At 43.2% G+C, this 25,831-nt stretch overlaps 4 protein-coding genes across 5 annotated transcripts; 2 read left to right on the top strand and 2 right to left on the bottom strand.

Annotated features, from left to right (window-relative positions):
- Window positions 1–245: 245 nt before the first annotated feature.
- Window positions 246–9,653, bottom strand: noc3l (NOC3-like DNA replication regulator). The gene is made up of 21 exons (XM_035146531.2): window positions 9,488–9,653; window positions 6,706–6,910; window positions 6,475–6,601; window positions 6,224–6,378; window positions 6,085–6,147; window positions 5,858–5,988; window positions 5,617–5,778; window positions 5,441–5,534; window positions 4,714–4,889; window positions 4,500–4,628; window positions 4,284–4,415; window positions 4,052–4,132; window positions 3,432–3,532; window positions 3,251–3,323; window positions 3,089–3,152; window positions 2,930–3,001; window positions 2,302–2,483; window positions 1,782–1,910; window positions 1,581–1,678; window positions 753–837; window positions 246–680 (listed from the first exon to the last, which is right to left on the bottom strand). The coding sequence occupies exons 1-21, from the start codon at window positions 9,494–9,496 to the stop codon at window positions 555–557; spliced, it is 2,394 nt and encodes a 797-aa protein (XP_035002422.1). The 5' UTR covers window positions 9,497–9,653; the 3' UTR covers window positions 246–554.
- Window positions 9,654–10,521: 868 nt separating this feature from the next.
- Window positions 10,522–13,608, bottom strand: si:ch211-207i20.2 (uncharacterized protein LOC568537 homolog). 2 transcript variants are annotated; one of them, XM_035146021.2, is made up of 5 exons: window positions 13,186–13,608; window positions 12,784–12,931; window positions 12,629–12,687; window positions 12,449–12,557; window positions 10,522–12,302 (listed from the first exon to the last, which is right to left on the bottom strand). In XM_035146021.2, the coding sequence occupies exons 1-5, from the start codon at window positions 13,360–13,362 to the stop codon at window positions 11,290–11,292; spliced, it is 1,506 nt and encodes a 501-aa protein (XP_035001912.1). In that variant the 5' UTR covers window positions 13,363–13,608; the 3' UTR covers window positions 10,522–11,289. The 2 variants fall into 2 exon arrangements, with proteins under 2 accessions (XP_035001912.1, XP_035001913.1); XM_035146022.2 differs by having other exon boundaries at window positions 13,133–13,328.
- A 246-nt stretch (window positions 13,609–13,854) lies between these two features.
- nudt13 (nudix (nucleoside diphosphate linked moiety X)-type motif 13) lies at window positions 13,855–19,219 on the top strand. Its single transcript, XM_035146023.2, has 9 exons — window positions 13,855–13,917; window positions 14,430–14,585; window positions 14,657–14,799; window positions 15,074–15,181; window positions 15,258–15,364; window positions 15,524–15,649; window positions 15,834–15,945; window positions 17,078–17,232; window positions 18,309–19,219. The coding sequence occupies exons 2-9, from the start codon at window positions 14,494–14,496 to the stop codon at window positions 18,501–18,503; spliced, it is 1,038 nt and encodes a 345-aa protein (XP_035001914.1). The 5' UTR covers window positions 13,855–13,917; window positions 14,430–14,493; the 3' UTR covers window positions 18,504–19,219.
- Window positions 19,220–19,686: 467 nt separating this feature from the next.
- Window positions 19,687–23,102, top strand: rpp30 (ribonuclease P/MRP 30 subunit). The gene is made up of 12 exons (XM_035145879.2): window positions 19,687–19,819; window positions 21,187–21,242; window positions 21,321–21,377; window positions 21,448–21,513; window positions 21,628–21,699; window positions 21,795–21,884; window positions 21,975–22,091; window positions 22,172–22,201; window positions 22,280–22,317; window positions 22,397–22,476; window positions 22,558–22,650; window positions 22,907–23,102. The coding sequence occupies exons 1-12, from the start codon at window positions 19,747–19,749 to the stop codon at window positions 22,954–22,956; spliced, it is 822 nt and encodes a 273-aa protein (XP_035001770.2). The 5' UTR covers window positions 19,687–19,746; the 3' UTR covers window positions 22,957–23,102.
- The last annotated feature ends 2,729 nt before the right edge of the window (window positions 23,103–25,831 follow it).

A 25,831-nucleotide genomic window follows, 5' to 3' on the forward strand; every position in this document is an offset into this window, starting at 1 on the left:
CACGCACGCACACACACGCGCACACACACGCACGCACACACACACACGCACACGCGCGCACACGCACACAGTCTCTTCTTCACTTCATAATAATAATAGTTATTAAAGTCAGTCTCAAGACAAACATTTATCGGATGAACAAACGATGGACAACGTGTTTCCACTTCCTGTCCAACAAGCAGGAAGTGGAAACACCTGATCACACCACACTCAGTTTCTGTTCGGCAATAAAAACAAAACGTCACTTGTATTTTTATATGATGGAAATATTTTATTGTATAAATGAAACTTTTCATTTCATTCAACAAAAAAACAAAGTGTTTCACACTGTCACCAGATGTTTTCCTCACATTTCTCTTACAAAGCATTATGGGATGTTTAGTTCCAGAACTAATGAAAGTTCCTGATCAGTCCCTACTCTGGTTCCTCATTAGGTTCACACTGGTTTCTGTTCTGGTTCTGGATCCCTCCGTGTCTCTGAACTCACTATTTATGTTTAAAGGAAATCAACGTCCTGCTGTGTGTGTGTGTGTGTGTGTGTGTGTGTGTGTGTGTCAGTGTTGGCTCGGTGTTTGTGTTGCAGTAAAGTCCAGCTGCGTCTCCTCGGTAACGTTCAGAACATCATTGACTCGTCTCTGCAGCTCGGCGTCCAGCAGCGTGGCTCCGTGTGTGAATCGATCCTGATGAATAAAACTTAATTAGTACATGTTTGGATGTGAACAGCGGGTTAAAGGTGAGTTTGTTTTCTCTACCTTCTTCTTGGTGCGGGGCGGAGCTACCGGGGGGTTAAAGGTCATGTCTTTGACGTTGTAATCTCCAAACAGCTCCACCGGAGACCTGGACAGGAAGTCAACACATACACATGAATTTTAAATTTAAAGGAGCATTAGTGTTTTTAAAGGCTTCATGATTGTGGTGTGTGTGTGAATAGGGAGATACACAGCATCTCTTCCTGAGATCCAGCTGAACTTAAACTAACAATCACAATAAGACTAACTGGTTGCATGACGCTGGTTATCAACTCGTTAAGTTAACTCAGGTTTTCCAGCTCTGAGCGTATGCGCATGAAAGGGGCGGAGTTTACTGCATATGACCATTCACAGACATGGACAGTTTGACTGACAGCAGAGCTGAGGTCAAACTGTTGTATAATAAAAATCAGAAGAGAACAAACATCCAGAATAAAAGAAACAGTTACAGTTGGTAAAACATCTGGGATTGTGTCAGTGTGTAACTTACAGCGCCCCCTGGTGACATTTGGTAAAAAATGTATCACTTAACCACGATATAATAACATGTGTGAACAAGATAAATAACGAGATCGGAACCTGCTTTACTAACAAGACGTTTGGAAGTGAAGTGAAGAAGCCTCTCGATGAGAAACTTTGAATCCCATGATCTCGCCTCTCTGTTTCCTATTTAATAATATAATTACACAGGAGAAAGCTACTTAAAGGATCAAAGTATTAAACTATGTGTGGTTCTCCTCCACTAACACACACAATTAAACCTGAAGTTAACCTGATAACCATAAATCCTGCTTCATAGTGCAAGGCCGTGTTGACATCAGCTGATCATACCTGCGGCTCAGCTCCATGCCGAGCGCCGCCGATCCTTCACTGGGAGCTCCCCGACTGAGGTGAGCCGCAAACTGTCGCACAACTGGATGGTAATGTCTCTGTGAACACACACACACACAATGATATTAATGTGCATATGCAATGTGTACATGCAGTGTGTGTGTGTGTGTGTGTGTGTGTGTGTGTGTGTCGTGTGCGTACCTGCAGTGTGTGTAGCTCCCACAGTGCAGTGTTTTGTGCGTTGCAATGTTCAGGTTCATCGAGTTCCGGCAGATAAAAGCCACTGCCCTGAACCTCGTTATCTAACAGGAAGTCACACTTAGGAAAAGACTGACACACACACACACAGTTAATAAATCACAATGTATTCAGACAGCAAAGTTCTCTATGTATTAATTTGATGAACAATGGTCAATGTTTCTCTTTCACACACACAAGCTTGTACAGCTGTCTTAGTGAGGACACTCAGTGGCATAATGCATTCCCTAGCCCCCCCACCCCCACCCTAACCATCCAAACTAAATGCCTAACCCTAACCCTTAACCTAACCCTAATTCTAACCCTAAAACCAAGTCTTAACCCCCAAACAGTCCATTAAAGGGGGGGGGGGGGTCCTCTGTTTGTAGGTTGTAGACTCAAACTGGTCCTCACAAAGATAGCTGTACAAGGACACACACACACACACACACACACACACACACACACACACACACACACTCACGTGCATGGTGGCTCTGTTGGCAGCGAGCAGCCCCACGCTGGCGTTGGGCAGAACGTGGAGACTGAGCGTGCTCAGTCTTTTGATGAACGCCATCGCCCTCTGCAGGGTGACCTGCTTCCTGCGGCGGATCAACAAGGTGTCCAGACAACGCAGCAGGATGATGATGTCATCATTAGGCGCCCCTGGGTCAGACGGAGCAGTTTCATGTTTAACGGTTTTCACACGTGATAATATTACAGCATAATCCTGCAAGTTCACGCTTTCAAAGAGCAATGAGCTTAAAGAATATTCTGGTTCTCTGGCTCTGTTAACAATTAAATAATAAACATTAGGCTCAAGATTTATGTAACTAGCTCAGTGAACTGGAAGGTTATGATTTAAATTAGCTCTTAGGTTTCTATTGTATTAGGATAGTGTGTGTGTGTCTGCTCATCACTTTCTCAATGTGTTTAAATACGTCTCAAACTCTATAGTCACACTTTTTGTTGCCACTCTTCTTAAACTAATTCGACAAACTGCCTATTCCACATTAACGTTCTCTTCTATCTCTGCTTCACTGTCTGTTTGTGTGAGTGGGGGCGGGGTCAGGACTGAGAGGCGGGACATGACATCACAGCTGTGAACTGACCTGCGTGCAGCCGCGGCAGCATCCTGTAGAGCTGAGAGTAGAAGGTGAGCGGGTCGATGTTCAGGACGTCACCTGATACAAACACATGTCACAGAGTCAGTGACCTTTGACCTCCTGTCACAGGATGTCCACATGTCCTTTTCAAAATAAAAGTCTGACCTTGTCCTGACAGGATGGTGAAGACGGTCTGGATGCAGTGAAGACTCTCCCGATTGGTCCGATCCTGCAGAGATGACATCATCAATCACTAATTGATCAATCGGTTTGTGACACTGGACTAACAGCTGATCAGTAAGGGGCGGGGTCAAAGTGAATACTCACTCCTGATTGGATGAGGTCCTGCAGCACGTTGAGTAAGTCGTCAAAAAACTCCAAGTTGATCAGGTGAGCAAAACTGACAGGAAGTGACAACAGAGTCAGTGCTATTGCAATACACATAGAGTGTGTGTGTGTGTGTGTGTGTGTGTGTGTGTGTGTGTGTGTGTGTGTGTGTGTGTCGTACTTGGCCAGTCCCTCCAGTACAGCAGGAAGAAGAACAGACTTCTGAGCTTTCTTCAAAATCCTGAAGTAGATGAGGAAGACGATGTTCAGAGTCTCTGTGTGCTGAGGAAGAGGAGGAAGAGCAATAGGTAGAGAACTTAGAGGAGGAGGAGATTAGGTTGTTGTTTCTCTCACTAATAAAGTTTTATATTGAAATTTTAACTTAGGCTCCGCCCACACAGACACATCGTCACTATGGTAACGCCTGGCCATTCTCTGAATCAGAGACTTGTGTAAACTGATCTCGTTTCAGTTTAAAACTCTGGGGTTTGTGTTTGAGTCTGAACAGAAACTGAGACTTTAGTAAACAATGACGCAGACGTTCTCTTCCTGATTGGTTCTCATCAGTCACATGACTCGACTACCAGCGGTGAACACAAAGCTAACACTTCCTGTCAGTTACAGTTCCACCTCGTTGTCCCTCAGAGAAAAGAAATCCCTGCTCTGACTCTTCACCATCACTGCTCCTGTTACTAAGCAACCAACTGCAGAGGAGACCATCTACTTCCTGTTTACATCACATGACCAGTGGAATGTGAGTGATCATGCGACATGAGGGCGGAGCCTCAGCTTTCTACTCACAAGCTTGATCTTGTTCTCTTTGCTCTCCGATGCTTCGACCTCCAACAACTCCTTCTCCAGCTTCTCCTCAGCCTTCTTCCACTGCGCACACGCACACGCACACACACAGTGAACAAGTGGAACATTAACAAACACGTTGTCGATGTGTAATTACATGTTTATAAACTAATGACTAATATTGATTAACGCTTGAATGTGATTATTGATTATTATCAACAGTTGATAAACAAACCTTCCTCTTCATCCTGGACAGATTCTTCTTCCTCTCTTTATTGTTCATGAATTTTTTCTTTGGCGCAGTCTCCTCCACGTCCTTCTTCATCTGGACCTCCTGAATCCTCAGGCTGAGCAGCGTCCGCAGCACCTGGGGGGGTGGGGTCAACATGTCAGTGTGAGGCAGCTGTCCCAAAGCAGTGGACATGATGTTTGGGTGTGCTTGATTCGTTACCTCAGGTCTGATGTTGTAATTTAGACTCTTAACAAGTCCAGAGACGACTCTGACTGTCGCCAATGACGCCCCGCCCAGTTTGTCCTCCTGGAAGAGTTTCCTGAACGCATCACAACACATGTCTGACACCTGTAAACACAGAGACACCTGAACGCATCACATGTCTGACACCTGAACATGTCCTGACAGTACGGTGCAGTGGGCGGGGCCTCACCTGCTTGGCGGGGTCATTCATCAGCGGCACGAGGACGACGACGATGTTATTGTGGAAGTTGAAGTGCGGCAGCGCGAGCAGCAGCTCACACAGACAACGAACCGACACGTGAGCGAGACTCTGGTACGACTGAAGACTCACAACCTGCGAACGCTTCTTCTTCTGCTGCTTCCAGTCTGACAGGACCAAAGCAGAAACTGATTCACAATCACTGGTTCTTCTAAATGGACACTGTGATCTCTGAAGTTTAACTGACTGGGGTTAGGGTTAGGGCTGTTATACTGTGACAATTAAGTGTTCCCGTAATGTTTTTGAGCAGTATATATATATATATATATATTATATTAATTCTTTCAGTCCATCCTGACTCTCTTGGCTTCTTTCTATCTCTCTTCTTTCTATCGCTCTGATACACAGACACACACACGTGTGTAAACTCACCAATACAGAACACAGTCTTGATTATTTACATAAAGAGCGAGGACGACCAATTACTGTATTTAGATCTTTCAAGTCTGATTTAAAGCCAAATAATCCCAAATGGGTGATTTTGTGTTCTTCTTTGCAAAAATGGTCTTTCATGCATTCTCTGATTCTGGCATGTGTACACACATACACACATCTGCACAAATATATCGTTAATCTGCGGTTGTTAGGGTTATCATCCAACTATTCTGTGTGTCAGTGTGTAGTTGAGGTTGTGTGTTGTGGTGTAGTTGTTATGTACCTTTGATGGTCTGTTCCAGGTCCTCCAGGTAAAACTTGTACTGACTCACTAAACCTTCCTCAAACTCTCTGAGACGCTGAGTCTCCTTCTTCACCTGGAGACACAAACACAAACATCATCATCATCATCATCATCATCATCCACGCACACGCACACGCACACGCACACGCACATACCTTGACACCCTTCTCGTCGGCGGTCAGGGGGCGGATCCTGTAGGTGGGGGCGATGTCTTTAAAGATCTCCATGAGAGAAACCATCACCAGCTTCCTGACCGTCACCGCCACGCAGGGGTCAGACTCCATCAGCATCCCCCGCAGCTCCTTCAGCCTCTTGATCTGATCACACACACACACACACACATTACTCTGACTGTCTCTGTAAATCCAGCAGGCACTGATCTGGATCCAGACTCACGTTACTGAACGGGTCGGAGATGACGGCTGACGCCATGTTTGCGATGAGCAGCTTCTTCTGGTTTATCTTCTGAGCTCTGAGTCGCTCCCTCTGCTCCGCTGTCAGTTCTACAACACTCTCTGGCTCCCCCTCTGGACAGGAGGATGCATAACAAGCACATCAGGACCAACAGCTTGTGACTTTTCATCTCGTCTCATGTGTTCATCTTTGTGTGTTTTCGCTCATACCGTTCTCTGGCTCCTCTTGTTCTTCAGCTGCTTTCTCTTCCTCTTCCTCCTGAAGTTTGATGACTTCAAAAACAAAACACAAGTGATATTAAAACCATCACTGATCAATCACTGATCAATCACTGCTCAATAGTCGTACCTCTCTCTACAGTCTGGGGAATGACTCCCGTCTTGTCTTTGATTGGCAGCAGGTGGATGATCTCCTTCTCCTCCGTCCTCACCATCTTCCTGGGAACCTTTTCGTAGCTGTGGACGACCTCCGAGCTCCGCTTCTTCCCGCTGTGCACCGGCCCGCTGGGACGCACCGCAACGAGAAACAAACACAGCTCAGTCACCATTTTTTTATTCATCACAACTGAATGACGACTGTGTGTGTGTGTTTGTCGTTACCATGACGACAGGTCTCTGGTGATGAAGGATGCCTGTCGAGCCATGGCGGTCATCTGCTGCAGGTCGTCGTCCTCCATCATGTCGGTGGGCAGAGTCTCCAGAAACTCCTCCTCATCCTCCTCTTCCTCTGTATGAGACACAAAGCAGACCATCAGATCCCGGGCCCCCTGGGGAAAAAATGAAACTCTAAACCAATCAGAGAGTGACACATCGTTCACATCATTCTCTCACCCGGTCTCTTCCTGTATGTCTCCAGTGGGCGGGGCGTCCGGATGGCGGCATCCTTCACTGCCTGTCTCAGCCTCTTCTGCTCTTTACGCTGTTTCTTGGCGACGTTCTGTTGCTTTAGCTGTCGGTTCTTCAGTTTGTTCTCCAGCTTCACACCGCTCGTCTTCAGCAGGCGGCGGAACGTCGGACGACGCTTCTTCGACCGAGGCTGCGGGGGAGGAGGGAAACAAGAGTTAGAATAAAATACATGAATTAAAATTGAACAGGTAAAGAGTTCAGAGAAATCATTCCGTCCAAATAAAGATCTCATATTGGTTTTACTCTTTGATTTTGAAAGTTTGCGTTCATCACAGATTAATAGACATAGACTGGAAGTCGAGTTCGGACGTCAGGAAGCTGGAAGTAGAACCGCTGAGATTTACTGAGCACGCCTGACCAGGAGGAGACTACATCTCCCATCAGGCCTGGGAACGCCATGTCATCAACCAGGAAGAGCTGAAACGTGCGACTGGAAAACTCTACTTAGCTGGCTACCATAGCAACCTCAGCACATATGAACAGAAGACGATCCCAAATACCATCCAGTCTGTTTATATATCCATCCATCTATATAAATAAATAACTAGATGTATAGATAAATAAACGGATAGATGGATAAATAGATGGAGAGATAGATAGATAGATGGATAGATAAATAGATATAAAGACATAGAAAGATATATAGATGGATAGATAGATAGATATAAAGAGATAGAAAGATATATAGATAGAAAGATGGATAAATAGATAGAAAGATGGATAAATAGATATATTGATGGATAAATAGATAGATTGATGGATAAATAGATAGATTGATGGATAAATAGATAGATTGATGGATAAATAGATGGATTGATGGATAAATAGATGGATAAATAGATAGAAAGATGGATAAATAGATAGAAAGATGGATAAATAGATAGATTGATGGATAAATAGATAGAAAGATGGATAAATAGATAGATTGATGGATAAATAGATAGAAAGATGGATAAATAGATAGAAAGATGGATAAATAGATAGAAAGATGGATAAATAGATAGATTGATGGATAAATAGATAGAAAGATGGATAAATAGATAGAAAGATGGATAAATAGATAGATAGATGGATAAATAGATAGAAAGATGGATAAATAGATGGATTGATGGATAAATAGATAGAAAGATGGATAAATAGATAGAAAGATGGATAAATAGATAGAAAGATGGATAAATAGATAGAAAGATGGATAAATAGATGGATTGATGGATAAATAGATAGAAAGATGGATAAATAGATAGAAAGATGGATAAATAGATAGAAAGATGGATAAATAGATGGATAGATGGATAAATAGATGGATAAATAGATAGAAAGATGGATAAATAGATAGATTGATGGATAAATAGATAGAAAGATGGATAAATAGATGGATAGATGGATAAATAGATAGAAAGATGGATAAATAGATAGAAAGATGGATAAATAGATAGAAAGATGGATAAATAGATGGATTGATGGATAAATAGATGGATAAATAGATAGAAAGATGGATAAATAGATGGATTGATGGATAAATAGATGGATAAATAGATAGAAAGATGGATAAATAGATAGAAAGATGGATAAATAGATGGATTGATGGATAAATAGATGGATTGATGGATAAATAGATGGAAAGATGGATAAATAGATAGAAAGATGGATAAATAGATAGAAAGATGGATAAATAGATAGAAAGATGGATAAATAGATGGATTGATGGATAAATAGATGGATAAATAGATGGATAAATAGATAGAAAGATGGATAAATAGATAGAAAGATGGATAAATAGATAGAAAGATGGATAAATAGATGGATTGATGGATAAATAGATAGAAAGATGGATAAATAGATAGATTGATGGATAAATAGATGAAAGATGGATAAATAGATAGAAAGATGGATAAATAGATAGATTGATGGATAAATAGATAGAAGATGGAGAAATAGATGGATTGATGGATAAATAGATAGATTGATGGATAAATAGATAGAAAGATGGAGAAATAGATGGATTGATAGATAAATAGATAGATTGATGGATAAATAGATAGAAAGATGGATAAATAGATAGAAAGATGGATAAATAGATAGAAAGATGGATAAATAGATAGATTGATGGATAAATAGATAGAAAGATGGATAAATAGATAGAAAGATGGATAAATAGATAGATTGATGGATAAATAGATAGAAAGATGGAGAAATAGATGGATTGATGGATAAATAGATAGATTGATGGATAAATAGATAGAAAGATGGAGAAATAGATGGATTGATAGATAAATAGATAGATTGATGGATAAATAGATAGAAAGATGGATAAATAGATGGATTGATGGATAAATAGATAGAAGTGATGGATAAATAGATAGAAAGATGGAGAAATAGATGGATTGATAGATAAATAGATAGATTGATGGATAAATAGATAGAAAGATGGATAAATAGATGGATTGATGGATAAATAGATGAAAGATGGATAAATAGATAGATTGATGGATAAATAGATAGAAAGATGGAGAAATAGATGGATTGATAGATAAATAGATAGATTGATGGATAAATAGATAGAAAGATGGATAAATAGATGGATTGATGGAGAAATAGATGGATTGATGGATAAATAGATAGATTGATAGATAAATAGATAGATATATAAATTAGACAGACAGTATCTAATTGTTCTTAAACTGTTTATTTAACGGTGTAAACTCACCGGACCCATGACGTCAGCGGTTACGGCCTCAGTGCTCTTCTTCTCCCCGGGTTTCCGTCACTTCTCCTCGGTCGCACCGAGAACAAACACCGGAGAGTTTGAGATAAAGTCCGGTCTGTTGCTTCACGTGTGTTGATGTGAGAACCGGGTTCACAGCGACGACCCGGAAACAATCAACCAAAGTCCTCCGCCGTGGACACAACAGCGCCCCCCAGTGGCGGGAGGACAGAACAGCAGAAAGACTAACATAATAATGTGCTGTTGTGGAAACTACACATATAATATAAATATAAAACTATATACTATCATTAAATATACACCAGTGAATATTCAGCGAGAAACAGAAACATTCGAACCTGGTGTTTGAGCCTGGTTCATGTCTTAATCAAAACAAGAAAAGAGAATAATTATTTTATTTTTCGTGGTCAGGTTTCGATTAATTGAATTTATTGAATTGAAGACAAGTCAATAGAATAAATACAATTAACATAATTGTTTTATGAAACATAAGAAATCGACTGTAATACCTAATAATTAAGGAATCCTATTACCAGTAATCTGATTACTCTGAATCATTGGTTAAAGATTTAGGAACTTTGATGTTTTAGTTTTGATGATTTCCATCAGTTTCTTTTTCAATTTATTTTAATTTATGTTGTGTTTTGACTGTGTCAAACTAGAACATTTCTTGAGCTCATTCTTCCACCAAGACCAACTATTAGTTTTTGACTGTTCAACTTTTCATTTGAGTGATTATTAAACTCAATCAGCACCAAATCACACAGACTCTTGAACATCAGTCTGATAGTTTTCATCATGAATTATTCTCTGAGAAAACCGAAAAACATTTGTCACAATGTTAAAAAGATTAAAAACAACTTTCTACACTGAGCCATAAAACATCTTCCACCAGGTTTACTGGAGATCTGTTCATCCATTCAGGAGTGGAAACATGACGTGATTATTATATTTAGTCATTATAAAATATTCTGACTCTTAACGTGGAACTGTACCTTTAAGAACAAACAGACGAGTTGCAACAGAACTTTAACATTTATTATTTTTTACAAAATTCGAAAATATTATAAAAATCCTACAATGTGAATATTTACAGACGCATTGAGCAACATCATTTGTACTAATGTTTTCAACCAATCAGAGAACAGTGTTTCACTGGGCCGGGCTTATTTCAGGCAGGTGTCCTCGTCTGGTCCAATCATTCGGAACATCCACTAGGGGGCGCTGTGAAAGCTCATCCCTGCACCGAGGCTGAAGCCCTAAACCCGAGTTTCATTCATTATATCCACTGTGGCATTTTCTAATTTGTCTCGTCAGTTTCATAATGAACAAAAACACTTTGACACTTCTCATAAAAACATGAGGGATCTGTAACCGGGTGTTTTGCTCCGTTGTATAACTGAGCAGCCGTTACCCTATTGCTTGCCATCGTCCATAAAGTATTTAGCGTCCACGTAGACAGTCACACCTCATACTTTCAGTCCTCTCTCACCTCTAAATATCAAAGGTCAAAGATTGTGCACTGCTGTGAGAAGAGGCTCATGGGTAATGTAGTTTTTTAAATGAATCACTTAAACGCCTGTTCAAAGCCCAGCACATATCAACACATATGACATCTGATTGGTTAAAACTTTACCCCCCCTCACCACTGAATAAATAATTTTCTTCTTTAAAAAAAAACTTTCAAGTTTGTTTCATAAGTAAAATAAAATTCAAACTGAGTTTTAATCCCTGAATGTCCAGAACTTTAATACATTTCATTTTAAATCCCTGCGTCATCTTGTTCACGCGTAGCTGCACTTGTGCAACTTCAGGTTGCGTTGATCTGAGTATCTCTTCCCGCATTTGTCGCAGATGAATTGTTTGCCGCCAGCGTGGACGTGTCTCTTGTGAGTCCTCAGATGACTTCCCTGACTGAAGGTCTTGCCGCAGATGTCGCAGGTGTACGGTTTCTCCCCCGTGTGGATGCGCTCGTGCAGCTTCAGGCTGTTGGCGTTGTTAAACTTCTTGTCGCAGGAGCTGCAGGCGAACGGCTTCTCGGCTGAGTGTGTGCGGCCGTGTGAGATCAGGCTGCTTTGCTGGCTGAACGTCTTGCCGCACTCCTGGCAGCTAAACGGTCGCTCGCCGGTGTGGATCCTGCGGTGGATCTTCAGGTTCACTGACTGGCGGAAGCTCTTCCCACAGAGGTCGCAGCTGAAGGGCCGCACGCCGCTGTGGATCCTCTGGTGGTTCTTGAGGTTGACTGCGTGGCGAAAGGTCTTGGGACACTCCTCGCATTTGAAGGGTTTCTGTCCCGTGTGGATGAGTTCATGAGTCTTAAGCGTGACGGAACGGGTGAAACCTTTTCCGCACACATTGCAGACGAAGAGCTTCTTGCCCGTGTGCGTGAGCTCGTGGCGGTGCAGGTTCTGCAGCAGGCTGAAGCGGCTGCCACACACCTCACAGCCGTGCGGCTTCTCCCCAGTGTGGATGATGGAGTGCGTCTTCAGCTGCGCCTGTTTGGTGAAACACTTCTCGCACTCGGGACACTTGTACGGCCGCTCACCCGTGTGCATGCGCGTGTGGCTCTGCATGCTCTGCCTTTGACGGAACGCTCTGCCGCAGATGCTGCAGGAGAACGGCTTCTCCCCGGTGTGGATGCGCTGGTGGCTCTTAAGGTTGCTCTGAGACGTGAAGGATTTGCCGCACAGCGTGCATATGAAGTACTTCCAGGTGACGCTCTCAAGAACAAACTCAGGGGAAGCGGAAATTTTCTCCTGCCGGTCGATTAGAAGAGGTTGAGCTTCATCATGAGCTCCTGGAGGGAAAAACCATCATCATCATCATGAGCCACACATCCTGAGGTCTGAGCAGGGATTTGATATTGGTCAATTGATCTGACCAGGAACATGTATTGGTCACTGGGTTTGAACAAGTATTGATTGATATTGATCAGGTGCTCACTCTCAGCGATGGCTCCTAGGTCGATGTTTCCACGTTCGTCTTTGACTGTCACCGCCGACACAAACGGAACCTCCACCGTCTCCTTCTCTGGTTTGGTCAGCAGCGACGTCTGTAACGTACTCACATCAGTCAGGTCAGTGAACGCACCACGATGAACAGGTGAGTGGGCGGTAGTCTTACCTGTGGCGACCTGTCCGTGTCGCAGCTCTGCAATCGGACGCCGTACGAGTGTTCCAGCTCTGTAATGGACATTTCAAACATCACGTTAGCACGATATAATTACCGGCGGATTTCCGAAATTGTGTGTGTAATCAGACGGGGGCAGGGCCACGTACCGACTTGTGCGTTGTTTAGGATGTTGAGGACGCTGGTCTGTGGTCTCTTCCCACTCCGTCCGGACACCAGCTCGGCTTCATCCACGATGTTCATAATTTTCCCCAGAGCCTCGTTCCCCAGGGTCTCCATGATGGAGGCAAACAGCACCTGACGCAGGTCAGAGGTCAGACTCACCTCATAATGTTCTGACTGCAGCTTTAATGTGAAGTAGTTCTCTCTCTCTTTTGTCGGATTACACCAGGTTATAAATGATTATGGTCAATAAAAGCTCAAATAATATGTTGTGGCTGTTTTAACTGTTTTTCCCTGAATTTACTCATGAAGAGAGTTAAAATAAAACTGTACAACCAGTGTCTTGCTCTGGTTCCGGGGTCCAGCTCCACAGCTGCCCGGCTCCTCACCGTCTTCTCCCTGCTCTCTGATGAAACTTTGGCCGGCAGAGGCAGCTCCTCTTCGGTCCGGAGCTCCAGGAAGGTCGAGCTGTTCTCCACCAGCTTCTTGAGCTCCGCCACCGCAGCGTGAACCAAAGACTCCATGACGGTGGCCAGCTGAGTGTGTAGGGCCACGAAGGAGCTCATCCTGCCCGCTGACCCCGGCTAAGACCCGCTACCCGTAGCTAACACCGGCTAACACCGGCTAACACCAGCTCACCGCAGCTCACACCGGCTAACACCGGCTAACACCAGCTCACACCGCCCCCCCCCCCGGAGCATCAGCTTCGTCTCTTTATCAAAACGAACCAAAACTAAAGTTGAGGCGAAAAAACGAGTTTAACATCAACTCACAACAAACAGCGCTGACCGGAACCGGAAGAGGTTAGTCTGTCTTCCGGTCCTACATGAAACAGGGAGAAGCAGATTCTACAATATAATTATTTTTAGTATATTTTTTCTGATTATTCTTCAGCCTGAAGTTTGGGTTTCACAAGTGTATTTAAATAAATAGTTTCATGAACGTGTTTATGTTTAAAATGAAACTTAAGTAAAAACTGTTTTTATTTGTTTTCTTTGCCGGTGTTCCTGCAGGGGGCAGACTCTCTCTTACAGACACCAGCAGAAGAAGAAGAAGAAGAAGAAGAAGAAGAAGAAGAAGAAGAAGAAGAAGAAGAAGAAGAAGAAGAAGAACAGCTGCAGGTAAACACGTTTTATTTTGAAATGAACTTTGAAATGAACTCCGTCATCTTTGTTCTGTGACCTGAGGTCAAAGCTACTTCATGTTTCCTTCATGACTGTTTCATATAAACACATGTGTCACATGTTCGATCTGAAATAGCATTATTCTCTTTTAGTGTTTATGATATAAACACTAACATGTGAATTCATGTGTTGTGGTCAGAACACATCACACTAATGATCATTCACTTTTATATCAACATGAATCAATGAAGCATTAGTATTGATCTTTTTCACAGCAGCCATTTGATATAACATAGTAATAAACAAGTAAATCACAACAGTGAATAGGTGACACCTGTGTTTACCTGTGATTTCATGTCATCAAGGCTGCTGTGAAGAAGGTCTATAGTTCGATCTGAACTGTCTGGTCTTCATGCTAAGCTAGGCTAATACCCCCCCCCCTTCATCTTTATGCTAAGCTAGTTGCTGTTTCTGTAAAAAGCTGATGTCTGTTCCCTCTTTGTCTGCAGGCAGCAGAATCGGTTCAAACCAGTCTAGTCCAGATCAGATCAGTCTGGTCCAGACCAGTTCAGAATGGCGGCCATGTTGAAACCTCTGAGGATCCTCCTCTCTACCTCAAAATGTCCGCCGAGTCGCAGTTGCTCAAGATATGTCTCCAGGATGAGGTTGAGTAACTTACAACTTCTAAATGATTAGCTGATTGGTTAACAGGTTGATTGATTGATTGTCTTCTCAGGTATGTGAACAAGCTGAAGGAGGATGATTCATTGTGTGCTAAAGCGCTGCAGAACAGCCACATTATCTTGTTCCACCGTCTGTCTCCTCTGCTGCAACGTACCGAGAGAGGAACCTTCAGACCGGCAACCTTCAGCAGTTCAGGTGAAGAACCTCAAAGCCTCCTTTAGAGAACCTCAGAAAAAGAGACCTACAGGTCGAGAACCTCAACAACAGGTAGAGAACCACAAAACAGAACCTCTGGTATGGAACCTCAGAAAAACAGAACTTCAGGTAGAGAACCTCAAGAACAGAAGCTAATAGACGAGACTACAATTAGGGAAACTAATAAAGACAATGTCAGTAAAAAAGTGTAGAACCATAACCTGAGGCACAAATTAGCTTGACGTTCTAACACAGTTGATGTTTTACATTCCAGATGTGCAGTTGATTCTGGAGCGACTTGGTCATGACAGATTTATGCTGACGGAGTCTGTTCTGGTCGGCTGTTCTGAACAGAACCAGGCTCAGTTCTGTTTGGATGTTGGTAAGAACACATGATCCATTCTTCGGACTGACTGCGGGTTCTGGTCTGATGTTCTGCTCTGTGTTCGGTTTTGTAGGAGAATTGGATCAGGCAGCAGTAGAAGACGAGTGTGAAGGCAACTTTGTGGAACTCAGGAAATCATTCTTCCTGCTGACTGCTGCAGAAGTCCCTATAGTGGCCAAGGTCAGGAACTACAACAAGACTTTGTATCTGTCATTTGATTCGTGCTTTTATTTTGAAGTATTCATTTTTAAAAGCTCAGCTCAGACAATTAGAGTGGACCTGCCAGCAGTGTCCAGTGTGGATGATCGATTCTGGTCCTGATCATGGTCTGTCCTGCAGGGTCAGGCTCTGCTGCGCTGGCATCAAACCAACAGGTTCTGCAGTGCTACAGGCCAGCCGACCCACCGGAACCAGGCAGGGAGTCAGAGAGTCTGCAGGAGCAGCGGGACTGTCCACTATCCAACGGTGAATCTAATTTTTAAAAGATCCAAACTCAACCTAAACTGGATCTGAACTGGATCTGAACCAGATTTAAACCTGGTCAAAACCAGTTCTTATCTGGATCCAAACCAGCTTGCAATTTTGTTGTTGGTGGCATGGATAGATGTTCTGTTCTGACTATTTCCTGGTCTCTCTGGTCTTCCTGCAGATGTCTCCAGTGGTGATTGTCCTGGTGTCTGATGGGAAACGGTGTTTGTTGGGGCGACAGTCGTCCTTCCCACGGGGGATGTACAGTGCTCTGGCTGGTTTCTGTGACATGGGTCAATCTCACTTGTAACACACTCACTTGTCTGTTCACCTGTTTCCTGTTTCCTGTCTGTTTCCCTGTTTCCTGTTTCCCGTCTGTTCACCTGCTTCCTGTCTGTCGAACCTGTTTCCTGTCTGTTTACCTGTTTCCTGTCTGTTTACCTGTTTCCTGTCTGTTTACCTGTTTCCTGTTTCCTGTCTGTTTACCTGTTTCCTGTTTCCCGTCTGTTCACCTGTTTCCTGTCTCTTCACCTGTTTCCTGTCTGTTTACCTGTTTCCTGTCTGTTCACCTGTTTCCTGTCTGTTTACCTGTTTCCTGTCTGTTCACCTGTTTCCCGTCTGTTCACCTGTTTCCCCTCTGTTCACCTGTTTCCCGTCTGTTCACCTGTTTCCCGTCTGTTCACCTGTTTCCCGTCTGTTCACCTGTTTCCCGTCTGTTCCCCTGTTTCCCGTCTGTTCACCTGTTTCCCGTCTGTCACCTGTTTCCTCTCTGTTCACCTGTTTCCCGTCTGTTCACCTGTTTCCCGTCTGTCACCTGTTTCCTCTCTGTTCACCTGTTTCCCGTCTGTTCACCTGTTTCCCATCCGTTCACCTGTTTCCCGTCCGTTCACCTGTTTCCCGTCCGTTCACCTGTTTCCCGTCCGTTCACCTGTTTCCTGTCTGTCACCTGTTTCCTGTCTGTCACCTGTTTCCCGTCCGTTCACCTGTTTCCCGTCCGTTCACCTGTTTCCCGTCCGTTCACCTGTTTCCCGTCCGTTCACCTGTTTCCCGTCTGTCACCTGTTTCCTCTCTGTTCACCTGTTTCCCGTCCGTTCACCTGTTTCCCGTCCGTTCACCTGTTTCCCGTCCGTTCACCTGTTTCCCCTCTGTTCACCTGTTTCCCGTCTGTTCACCTGTTTCCCGTCTGTTCACCTGTTTCCCGTCTGTTCACCTGTTTCCCGTCTGTTCACCTGTTTCCGTCTGTCACCTGTTTCCGTCTGTTCACCTGTTTTCCGTCTGTTCACCTGTTTCCCGTCTGTTCACCTGTTTCCCGTCTGTTCACCTGTTTCCCGTCTGTTCACCTGTTTCCCGTCTGTTCACCTGTTTCCTGTCTGTTCACCTGTTTCCTGTCTGTCACCCGGTCTAACCCACCTGTGTCTGGTCCAGGTGAGTCTGTGGAAGAGGCTCTGTGCAGGGAGGTGGCGGAGGAAGTGGCTTTAGAGGTTGACAGCATCTCCTACAGCTCCTCGCAGCACTGGCCTTTCCCTCGCAGCTCCTTTATGCTGGGCTGCCACGCCTCTGTTAGCCCCGCCCACACTCAGGTGAGCTGACATACACCTGTGAATACATTTCATTACATTTCATTTAGCTGACGCTTTTATCTAAAGCCACTTACACTAAGTGCATCAACCACGAGGAAACAAACCCAAAACAACAAGAATCAAGAAAGTACCATTTGCTTCAAGAAAGCCAAACTACAAAGTGCTATAAGTGAGTGACATATAAGTACTACTAAATATAATGTTTTTAATTTTTTATTTAATAAAAAAAAAAATGATACGAGCTGTAGTCTGAAGAGAAGTGTCTTCAGTCTGGAGGAAGATGTGTGGACTTCCTGTCCTGATGTCCATGTGGAGCTGGTTCCACCGTTTAGGAGCCAGGACAGGAAACAGTCGTGATGTTGTTGAGTGACAGCTGTCCCTCGCAGTGAGGGAGCAGCTGATTGGTCGATGCAGAGCGGAGTGAACGGGCTGGGGTGTAAGGTTTGACCATGTCCTGGATGTAGACTGGACCCGATCCGTTCACAGCATTGAAACGGATGTGGGCAGCTACTGGTAACCAGTGAAGGGAGCGGAGGAGTGTGAGTGAACTCAGGTTAAAGACCAGTGGAGCTGCTGGTTCCTGGATGAGCTGCAGAGGTCAGAGGGCAGCAGCAGGTAGACCTGCCAGGAGGGAGGGGCAGTAGTCTAGGTGTGAGACGACCAGAACCTGGACCAGAATCTGCGCCGCCTTCTGAGTGAGAAGGGGGCGTATCCTCCTGATGCTGTGCAGCATGAATCTACAGGAACGTGTTGTTGCAGTAATGTTGGCAGCGAGGGAGAGTTGGCTGTCGAGTGTCACACCCCGGTCACGGGTAGGAGGAGCTTTTCCCTGGAAGGAAAAGTAGTTTGTAGATGATAGATGAGAGCAGGGACTCTCTCCCTGAAACAATAGTAATCTAGCAGAGAAGCTTATTTAAAGAATATACTGAGCCTAAATCCAAATAGTCCAGTAGTATGAAACCCCAGAAGTCCAATGCACACTAAAAAGTTTGAATACAAACAGTGGAGGACCTAGCGTTGAACCCTGAGGCACACCTCAGTAGCAGCTGTTTGAGGAAATGCTGTTATCTGTGCAGCTGAACGTCGACCACACAGAGCTGGAGGACGCTCGCTGGTTCAGTCTGGAGGAAATCACCTCCGCCCTCCAAATGAAGTCTCCGCCCAGGAGAGGTGACCCTCCCGTCGTCTGGCTTCCCCCGAAACACGCCATCGCCCACCTCCTTATCACGGAATGGATGGAACGACAGCAAAGCAGCGAGAGAGGAGAGTGAGGTCATGTTTCAGAGGCTCTGACGAGTCCTGAAAGTAGGAGAGATTTCAGATCCAAAAACGAGCGACAAAAGTACTGAGCTCTAAAAACTGAACACATACAGCTTCGCATCATGGGAACTATAATAACGAAACTCACTGTATGATTAAGCTAAATTAACGCTGTCTCTAGATGGAGCTAATTAGCTCATGGTTACGAAGCAAGAAGTCGTGTACACAGTGTGAAAACACTGCTGCTAGGCAACGACAACATGGACACTAATGTTAACTTTACTGTCGATGTCTAGAAGCTACAGAGGCTAATGAGTTAGCATGCTAGCATGTAACATAATGCAGGAAATACAAAGACACGATGAAAATCAACATGACAGGTCAGAGGTCATGATCACTGTAAACATGGCGACAAAGGCAACTTAAAAGATGAGGATTTTAAACATCATTAAAATGAATATTCATGTTAATTAAGTTGATAATGTTTTTATGAGTTATCGTCTGTTTGTGACTCCTGTGTAATAAAATGTTAATAAAACAACATCTACCTCTCTGTTATATAATCTGATGACTTTGAATAAAACATGTAAAGCATTGAAGATTTTTAAAGTTGTGAAAAAACGGATCATTTAAAAAGTTCATCTGCTTCATTTTTTTTGATCATATGTGAATATTTTGATCATTGAGTTTAAATCACAGATTATTCAAAATAAAATGTTGAAAGAAATGATTTCATCAGTTTTTAAAGGTTCTATCATCACGTCTCTATAATAACCTGGTTTTATCTTTTATTTGTGGACGAGAAACAACTGACAGACAAACCTTTCACAATTAAACAACTGAGTAAAAAACTATCGAAGTAAATGTCCTACACTCACAATCCTGCTGAAGTAAAAGTATTGAAGTCCTTAGATCAAGAATACTCAAGTAAAAGTACTCGTGTTTATATGATATTACTGGATTATTATTATCCATCACTTTAATGCTGCTTTACTCTGTAATTTATCTGAATGTTAACGTAGTGGAGTAAAAAAATTGTGAATCTGAAAAAGATGACATTACTACGGGGGGTTGGGTTATATAGTTAGTTACTTGAAGCTAAACTAAAATCACATGAAACAGAAACATTCAGATTTCCAATATCTGACTTTATTCTGATTCTCAAACGTTACATTCGGTCCCGTGAGACTGTGACGTCAGAGCAGGCGGGACTACAGCTCCCAGCAGGCCTTTCGGCTGAGCACGTGCAGCATCATGGCGGTTTTCATGGATCTGAACCTGAGCTCCAGCTCCAGCGTCCGGAACCTGATCGAGTCCGCGGCTCAGCGTGAGTCTGCACCGGCCTCCCCCGGACTCTGTACCCGGGGACCACCACCCGGCCGCGGGGAGAGCAGCAGCGAAGCCCCGCTCTGAGCTCCAGGCCTGTGGACCCTTTACACCACACTCCGCTCAAAGAGACTCATTTTAACGGTTCTGTTGCAGAGTCTGAACTCACCTGTCTGTGGTTAACCTGTAGGTAACCTGTACTAGTTAACCTGTAGGTAACCTGTACTAGTTAACCTGTAGGTGACCTGTACTAGTTAACCCGTAGGTAACCTGTACTAGGTAACCCGTAGGTAACCCGTACTAGTTAACATGTACTAGGTAACCTGTAGGTAACCCGTACTAGTTAACCTGTAGGTGACCTGTACTATGTAACCTGTACTAGTTAACCTGTAGGTGACCTGTACTAGTTAACCCGTAGGTAACCCGTACTAGTTAACATGTACTAGGTAACCTGTAGGTAACCCGTACTAGTTAACCTGTAGGTGACCTGTACTAGTTAACCTGTAGGTAACCCGTACTAGTTAACCTGTAGGTAACCCGTACTAGGTAACCTGTACTAGTTAACTGGGGACTCAACATGAACCAGCCACTGTAAAGTTCTGCTTATATTTTAATATAGTTATTATTATATGATCTGTTGTTCTCACTAATAATAACTTTGTATTTGAACGTCACATGACAAAGATTTTATTAAGAATTAAATAAAATTAAAATCAGCTGTTAGAAAAACAACACAGGGTCACAGAGGAAATAACCTGATCAACATCATCAGAGATGATCAGTGATTTGTCAGTGATTTGTCAGTGATGATCAGAGATGATCAGTGATTTGTCAGTGATTTGTCAGTGATGATCAGAGATTTGTCAGTGATTTGTCAGAGATGATCAGAGATGATCAGTGATTTGTCAGTGATGATCAGAGATGATCAGTGATTTGTCAGTGATTTGTCAGTGATGATCAGAGATTTGTCAGTGATTTGTCAGAGATGATCAGAGATGATCAGTGATTTGTCAGAGATGATCAGAGAGATGATCAGTGATTTGTCAGAGATGATCAGTGATGATCAGTGATTTGTCAGTGATTTGTCAGAGATGATCAGTGATGATCAGTGATTTGTAGATTTGATGTGATGATCAGAGATGATCAGTGATTTGTCAGAGATGATCAGAGATGATCAGTGATTTGTCAGAGATGATCAGAGATGATCAGTGATTTGTCAGAGATGATCAGAGATGATCAGTGATTTGTTAGAGATGATCAGTGATTTGTCAGAGATGATCAGAGATGATCAGTGATTTGTCAGTGATTTGTCAGTGATGATCAGAGATGATCAGAGATTGATCTGTGTGTTATGTCTTGTTCTTTCAGTTGGTTTCTCCACTGTCGCCATCAACTATGTGTTTGAACCTTCCAAAAAGAAACAGGTGAGTGTGTCCTCTGTTGCGCTGCGTTCAGGAACTCAGTCACTTGCAGGAAAAAACATGTCCGTTTCCTGTTTGCAGGAGATCCCCACGCCGACGCCGATCAATGAGCTGATCGATCAGCTGCCCATCGTACAGGTAGAGTGAGGACGATGCTGATGGGGATTGACACGTGTTGTCATTGTATTAACGTGTTTGTTTCTGGTAGGGCCGCTCTCGTCCAATCAGAGTGCTGAACAGACTGACAGTTGTGATGTCAGACTCCAGTCACTTTGTGAGTGTTCATGTTCACAGGATCAAAATAAAAGCTCAGACCTTCAGAATAAAAGCAGAGGGTTGATAAATCTGCAGATTATTGTAATTGGTAAATCTGTGTGCGTGTGTTAAGAGGCCGAACGCTGCAGAGTACCGGAGCTTCGACCTGTTGGCCGTCCAGCCGACCACAGAGAAACTCTTCCATGTGAGCATCATTAACAGCTGCTTCCTGTTCACATACAGTTTCTACATGATGTCACTGAATGCAGCGCATGTGGATAACGATGCGTTTGTGTTCAGGCGGCTTGTTTGTTGTACGACGTCGACATCATCTGCATCATAGTCACAGAGAAACTTCCCTTCTTCTTCAAGAGGGCGCCAGTGAGCGGGGTGAGGTCATCATTGATTATCATTAATGAGGATAGGCAGCGATTTATTTTACAACAGCTGGATTCACTGTGTGTGTGCGTGTGCGTCCAGGCTGTAGACAGAGGTGTTGTGTTCGAGGTCTCGTACTCTGCTGCCATCAGAGACTCGACCATGAGACGTTACACCATCGCTAACGCAGTTTGTCTGATGGAGAGCTGCAAGGGGAGGGTACGTCCTATTTGTAGCTAAGATGTCATCACCCTGACGGCACGGACTGATGTTGACTGATGAAAGTTTGTGTTTTTCAGAACGTGATCCTGTCCAGTGCAGCTGAGAAGGTCAGTGATCACTTTGGATTATTGACTAATATTGATCAGTTTTGATGAGTGTTAGATCTAAACTGATGTGTGTTTCAGGCTCTGGAGCTCAGAGGTCCCTATGACGTCACCAACCTGTATCCTGCTGCTTCACTGTGTGTGTCTGTGTTAGTGTGTGATGTTGTGTGACGTTGTGTTCCTGAAGTTGTTGGTCAGAGGTTTGTTGTTCAGTTTGTCAGACAAAGATTCCAAAGAAGCCGTTTCCTCCACGTGTCGATCAGTTCTACTGCACGCAGGTTAGATTACTCTCAATATTAATACTCACTTCTATTACTACAGTGTACTGAATACTATTACTACTTGTACTGTCTGTTCAGAAACCAGGAAGACGGCCAGTGGGATCATCTACACAATGAAGAGCTGCAGTGACTCATGTGACCAGCAGGAGGCTCCACCACAGTCTGAACACTGTAGGTTTTCTGAGGAAACACAAACTTTTGAAGGAAATCAGTTAAATATTGATCATTGATCAACAGGAACTGTTCACTCTGAGACGTTCTCCACAGTGACAGATATAGTTCCTGATGCTGTGGAACGTTCGGTTAACAGTTATTAATGTTCCTGATGCTGTGGAACATTGTGTAAACGTTCATAATGAACATTTCCTGTGTATTTACCCGTAATGTGAGGAACATGTTCTCATGTTCTGTTGTTCTACCTGAACAGGTGACGCTCCTGCTGCCAAGAAACACAAAACTGCTCCGACTGACAGCTGAAGGGGGCGGGGCTTACTGAGATCTTCAGGTTCATTGGTTGACTTGGTCGGCGCTGACGTTTTTAATTTAGATTCTTCTCCAGACTTCTGTTATAAAAGAGGACATTTTATGTTGATACGCCTTAATAAAAAAACTTAATGAATTAATATTTGTCTTTAATGAACTGATTTAAATCAAATATTCAAATAATTTGTAAAGTTGATGTCAGAGAACAGAACCTTGTTTTAAGTTTCGTTCAGTATCACGATGATCTTCCTGTCAGACAAAGTACAGGGTTCACTGACTCCATAGAAAACACCTCAGAAGTTTTCAGTTGTATTTTTATTGTGAAATCAGGCTGCGGTGCAAATGCTGCCGTGATTGGTCAGACCCGAAGAGGGAAATATTTTCATCAAAAATAGTTTTACATTGTTTCAGTCACGTTAAAAATAAAACTCTGCTTCATATAAACGTACAAACAGGAAGTGACAGTCATTAATCATCTGATTGGCTGACAGCGATCATGTGGAGTGTTTAGTGAGGACGTTAAAAGCCTCAGTTTGAACACAAGTCACATGATCATTTGTTCAGGATCAATAAAGCTTATCTGAAGCTGTTAAAAGTTTTACAGCGATGAAATGAGAAGAGTCATGTGATCAGAGTGGCTATGGCATTTTAACAGCCCTTTACTGGGATTGATTACTTATTAACAGAAAAACACGCATCTATTAAAGTGATGATTTCACTGAGCGATGGACGAATCACTGCCGATGTGTTCGTGTCTGAATCAGATGTCAGGAATGAGGAGAAGCATGTGATTGGACGGAAGGTTCTCCAAATTCCACCGGATGGTGCATTCAAGACCACATGGACATCTGAGATTCGGGGGGGGGGGCCTCCTCCTGTGGGAGTGTTGACAGTCAGTGTCCCATGATGTGGTTGATGTGACCCTGAGATGAAAAGCACAAGTTAACGTCAATTCCCAGGATGCCTTTTTCACACACATATCCAATCACAGAGCTTCATTTTGACTGACTGCAGTCAAGGCTAAGTGTCTGGGCGGGGCCTGGTGACATTGTAGAGCCTCAGAGCTCCGGACTGCACCGGTGAGCCAAACTTTACCTGCTCTGTCTGAGTTTGATCGAGTCGACTCCTCATCTCCTTTGCGGAGTTTCCACTCACCCACACACAGGCCTTAGGCCCCGCCCACACTCTGACACATGGCCAGTGAAGCTGAGAGGAGGTGAAGGTGACGTGTCAGAGTCTGAGCGTCGTCCAACACACTCACTGACCTGAGCTTTACACTTGCACTACAAACACCAACACACCACGTGTGGGTTATCTTTTATCCAGGATGTTTAAAAATGTTTAATTTCAGTTTAAATGTCATACTCAGCCTTATTTATATATATATATATATATATATATATAAATAAAGGTATAATAGTTTATTATTGTGGTGCCAAAAGGAGCAGTGAAAACCTTTTGGTCACTTAAATGATAAAGTTAGTCTGGAGCTCTGAGTCTAATCACGTGACAAATCAAGCACACCCTGTTTCCAGACAAACTGGAGATTAAAGGTCAGACGATAAACCAGCTTCAGGCCTGATGTCAAACACAAGGAACTTACTGGTTCTCCTCCGAGACACCTGGGACAGGAGAGCAGAGGTCGGGGTCGGACCACGGCAACCTGTGTCTACACACACACACACACGTTACCATAGTAACAGCTTCATGACAAGATGAGTGATATCACATAATGACAGGTTTCAGTTACTCATAGTTTATAGAATAATAAAACGTGTCAATAGAAACATGAACTTGATGAAGAGTGAAGGCTCATGGGTATTGTAGTGTAAATAAATCAACATTAACCGTCACCCATCGTCATGGCGACCTCCACTGACCTGCTGCTCTTCTTGCTGATTGGCTCCAATAAAACCGTGATTCGTTTCCATTGGACATTCAGACGACTGGAACTCCAAACACACCCGCTTCTGATATCAAACACATCTTCATCATCCTCATAAACACCTTCATCATCTTCAATATAATCATCTTCATCATCTTCAATATAAACACCTTCATCATTACCATCACTAACATTATACATTATATCCTCCTCAATGATAAAATCGTTTCAATCGTTATCATGAATATTCAAATCATCATCAATGTTATCTGTCTCTCTTCTTCATCACTAACATCATCTTCATCCTCTCACCGCTCTGCAGCTCCACGGCTGCTGCTCCACACTCCTCTTCCTCAGCATGTTAGCAGCTAGCAGCTAGCAGCTAGCGGAGCGGGGAGACTTCAGACCGGTTAGCCTGCAGCTAACGGTCCGGCAGTTAGCTGTTAGCCTGTTAGCCTGCTAATGTGTCCACACTGAGACCGGAAGCTGCCAGTTTCCCGCTCACAGCGAATAAATGCTTGAAGAAACCGTTAACGTCCCGGTACCGTAACTCTGCACTGCCCGGAAACACCGCGCTGTTTAACCTTCTGTCTACCGGCAGATTCAAGTTTAAATTAATCACATTAACACTTCCGTTAGAGACACACACAATAAAAGCTGCGGAGTTTCTGAATCATACACTATTTTATTATTTCATCTTATTTATTCTACTAAAAAATGAAGTAAGATTATTTATTACATCAAATGTTATTTTCATACATACTTGATGAATTATTTTCTATTGAACAGTGAATAATAATAGGAATGTGATGTATGTATTTCACATTAAAGTTTTATGTTCCAGACATTTTCTTTATATTTGACATTAATTTGTTTTCTGTCGTTTGAATTAAAGTTTGACTCAAATCCTGTATCATTAAATACTGATTAATTTTTTCATTACGTTTTTATGATCAAAAGTATCAATATGAACTAAAATGTAAA

The sequence above is a fragment of the Hippoglossus stenolepis genome, chromosome 21 (assembly GCF_022539355.2).
Source record: "Hippoglossus stenolepis isolate QCI-W04-F060 chromosome 21, HSTE1.2, whole genome shotgun sequence".
Classification (NCBI taxonomy): Eukaryota; Metazoa; Chordata; class Actinopteri; order Pleuronectiformes; family Pleuronectidae; genus Hippoglossus; species Hippoglossus stenolepis.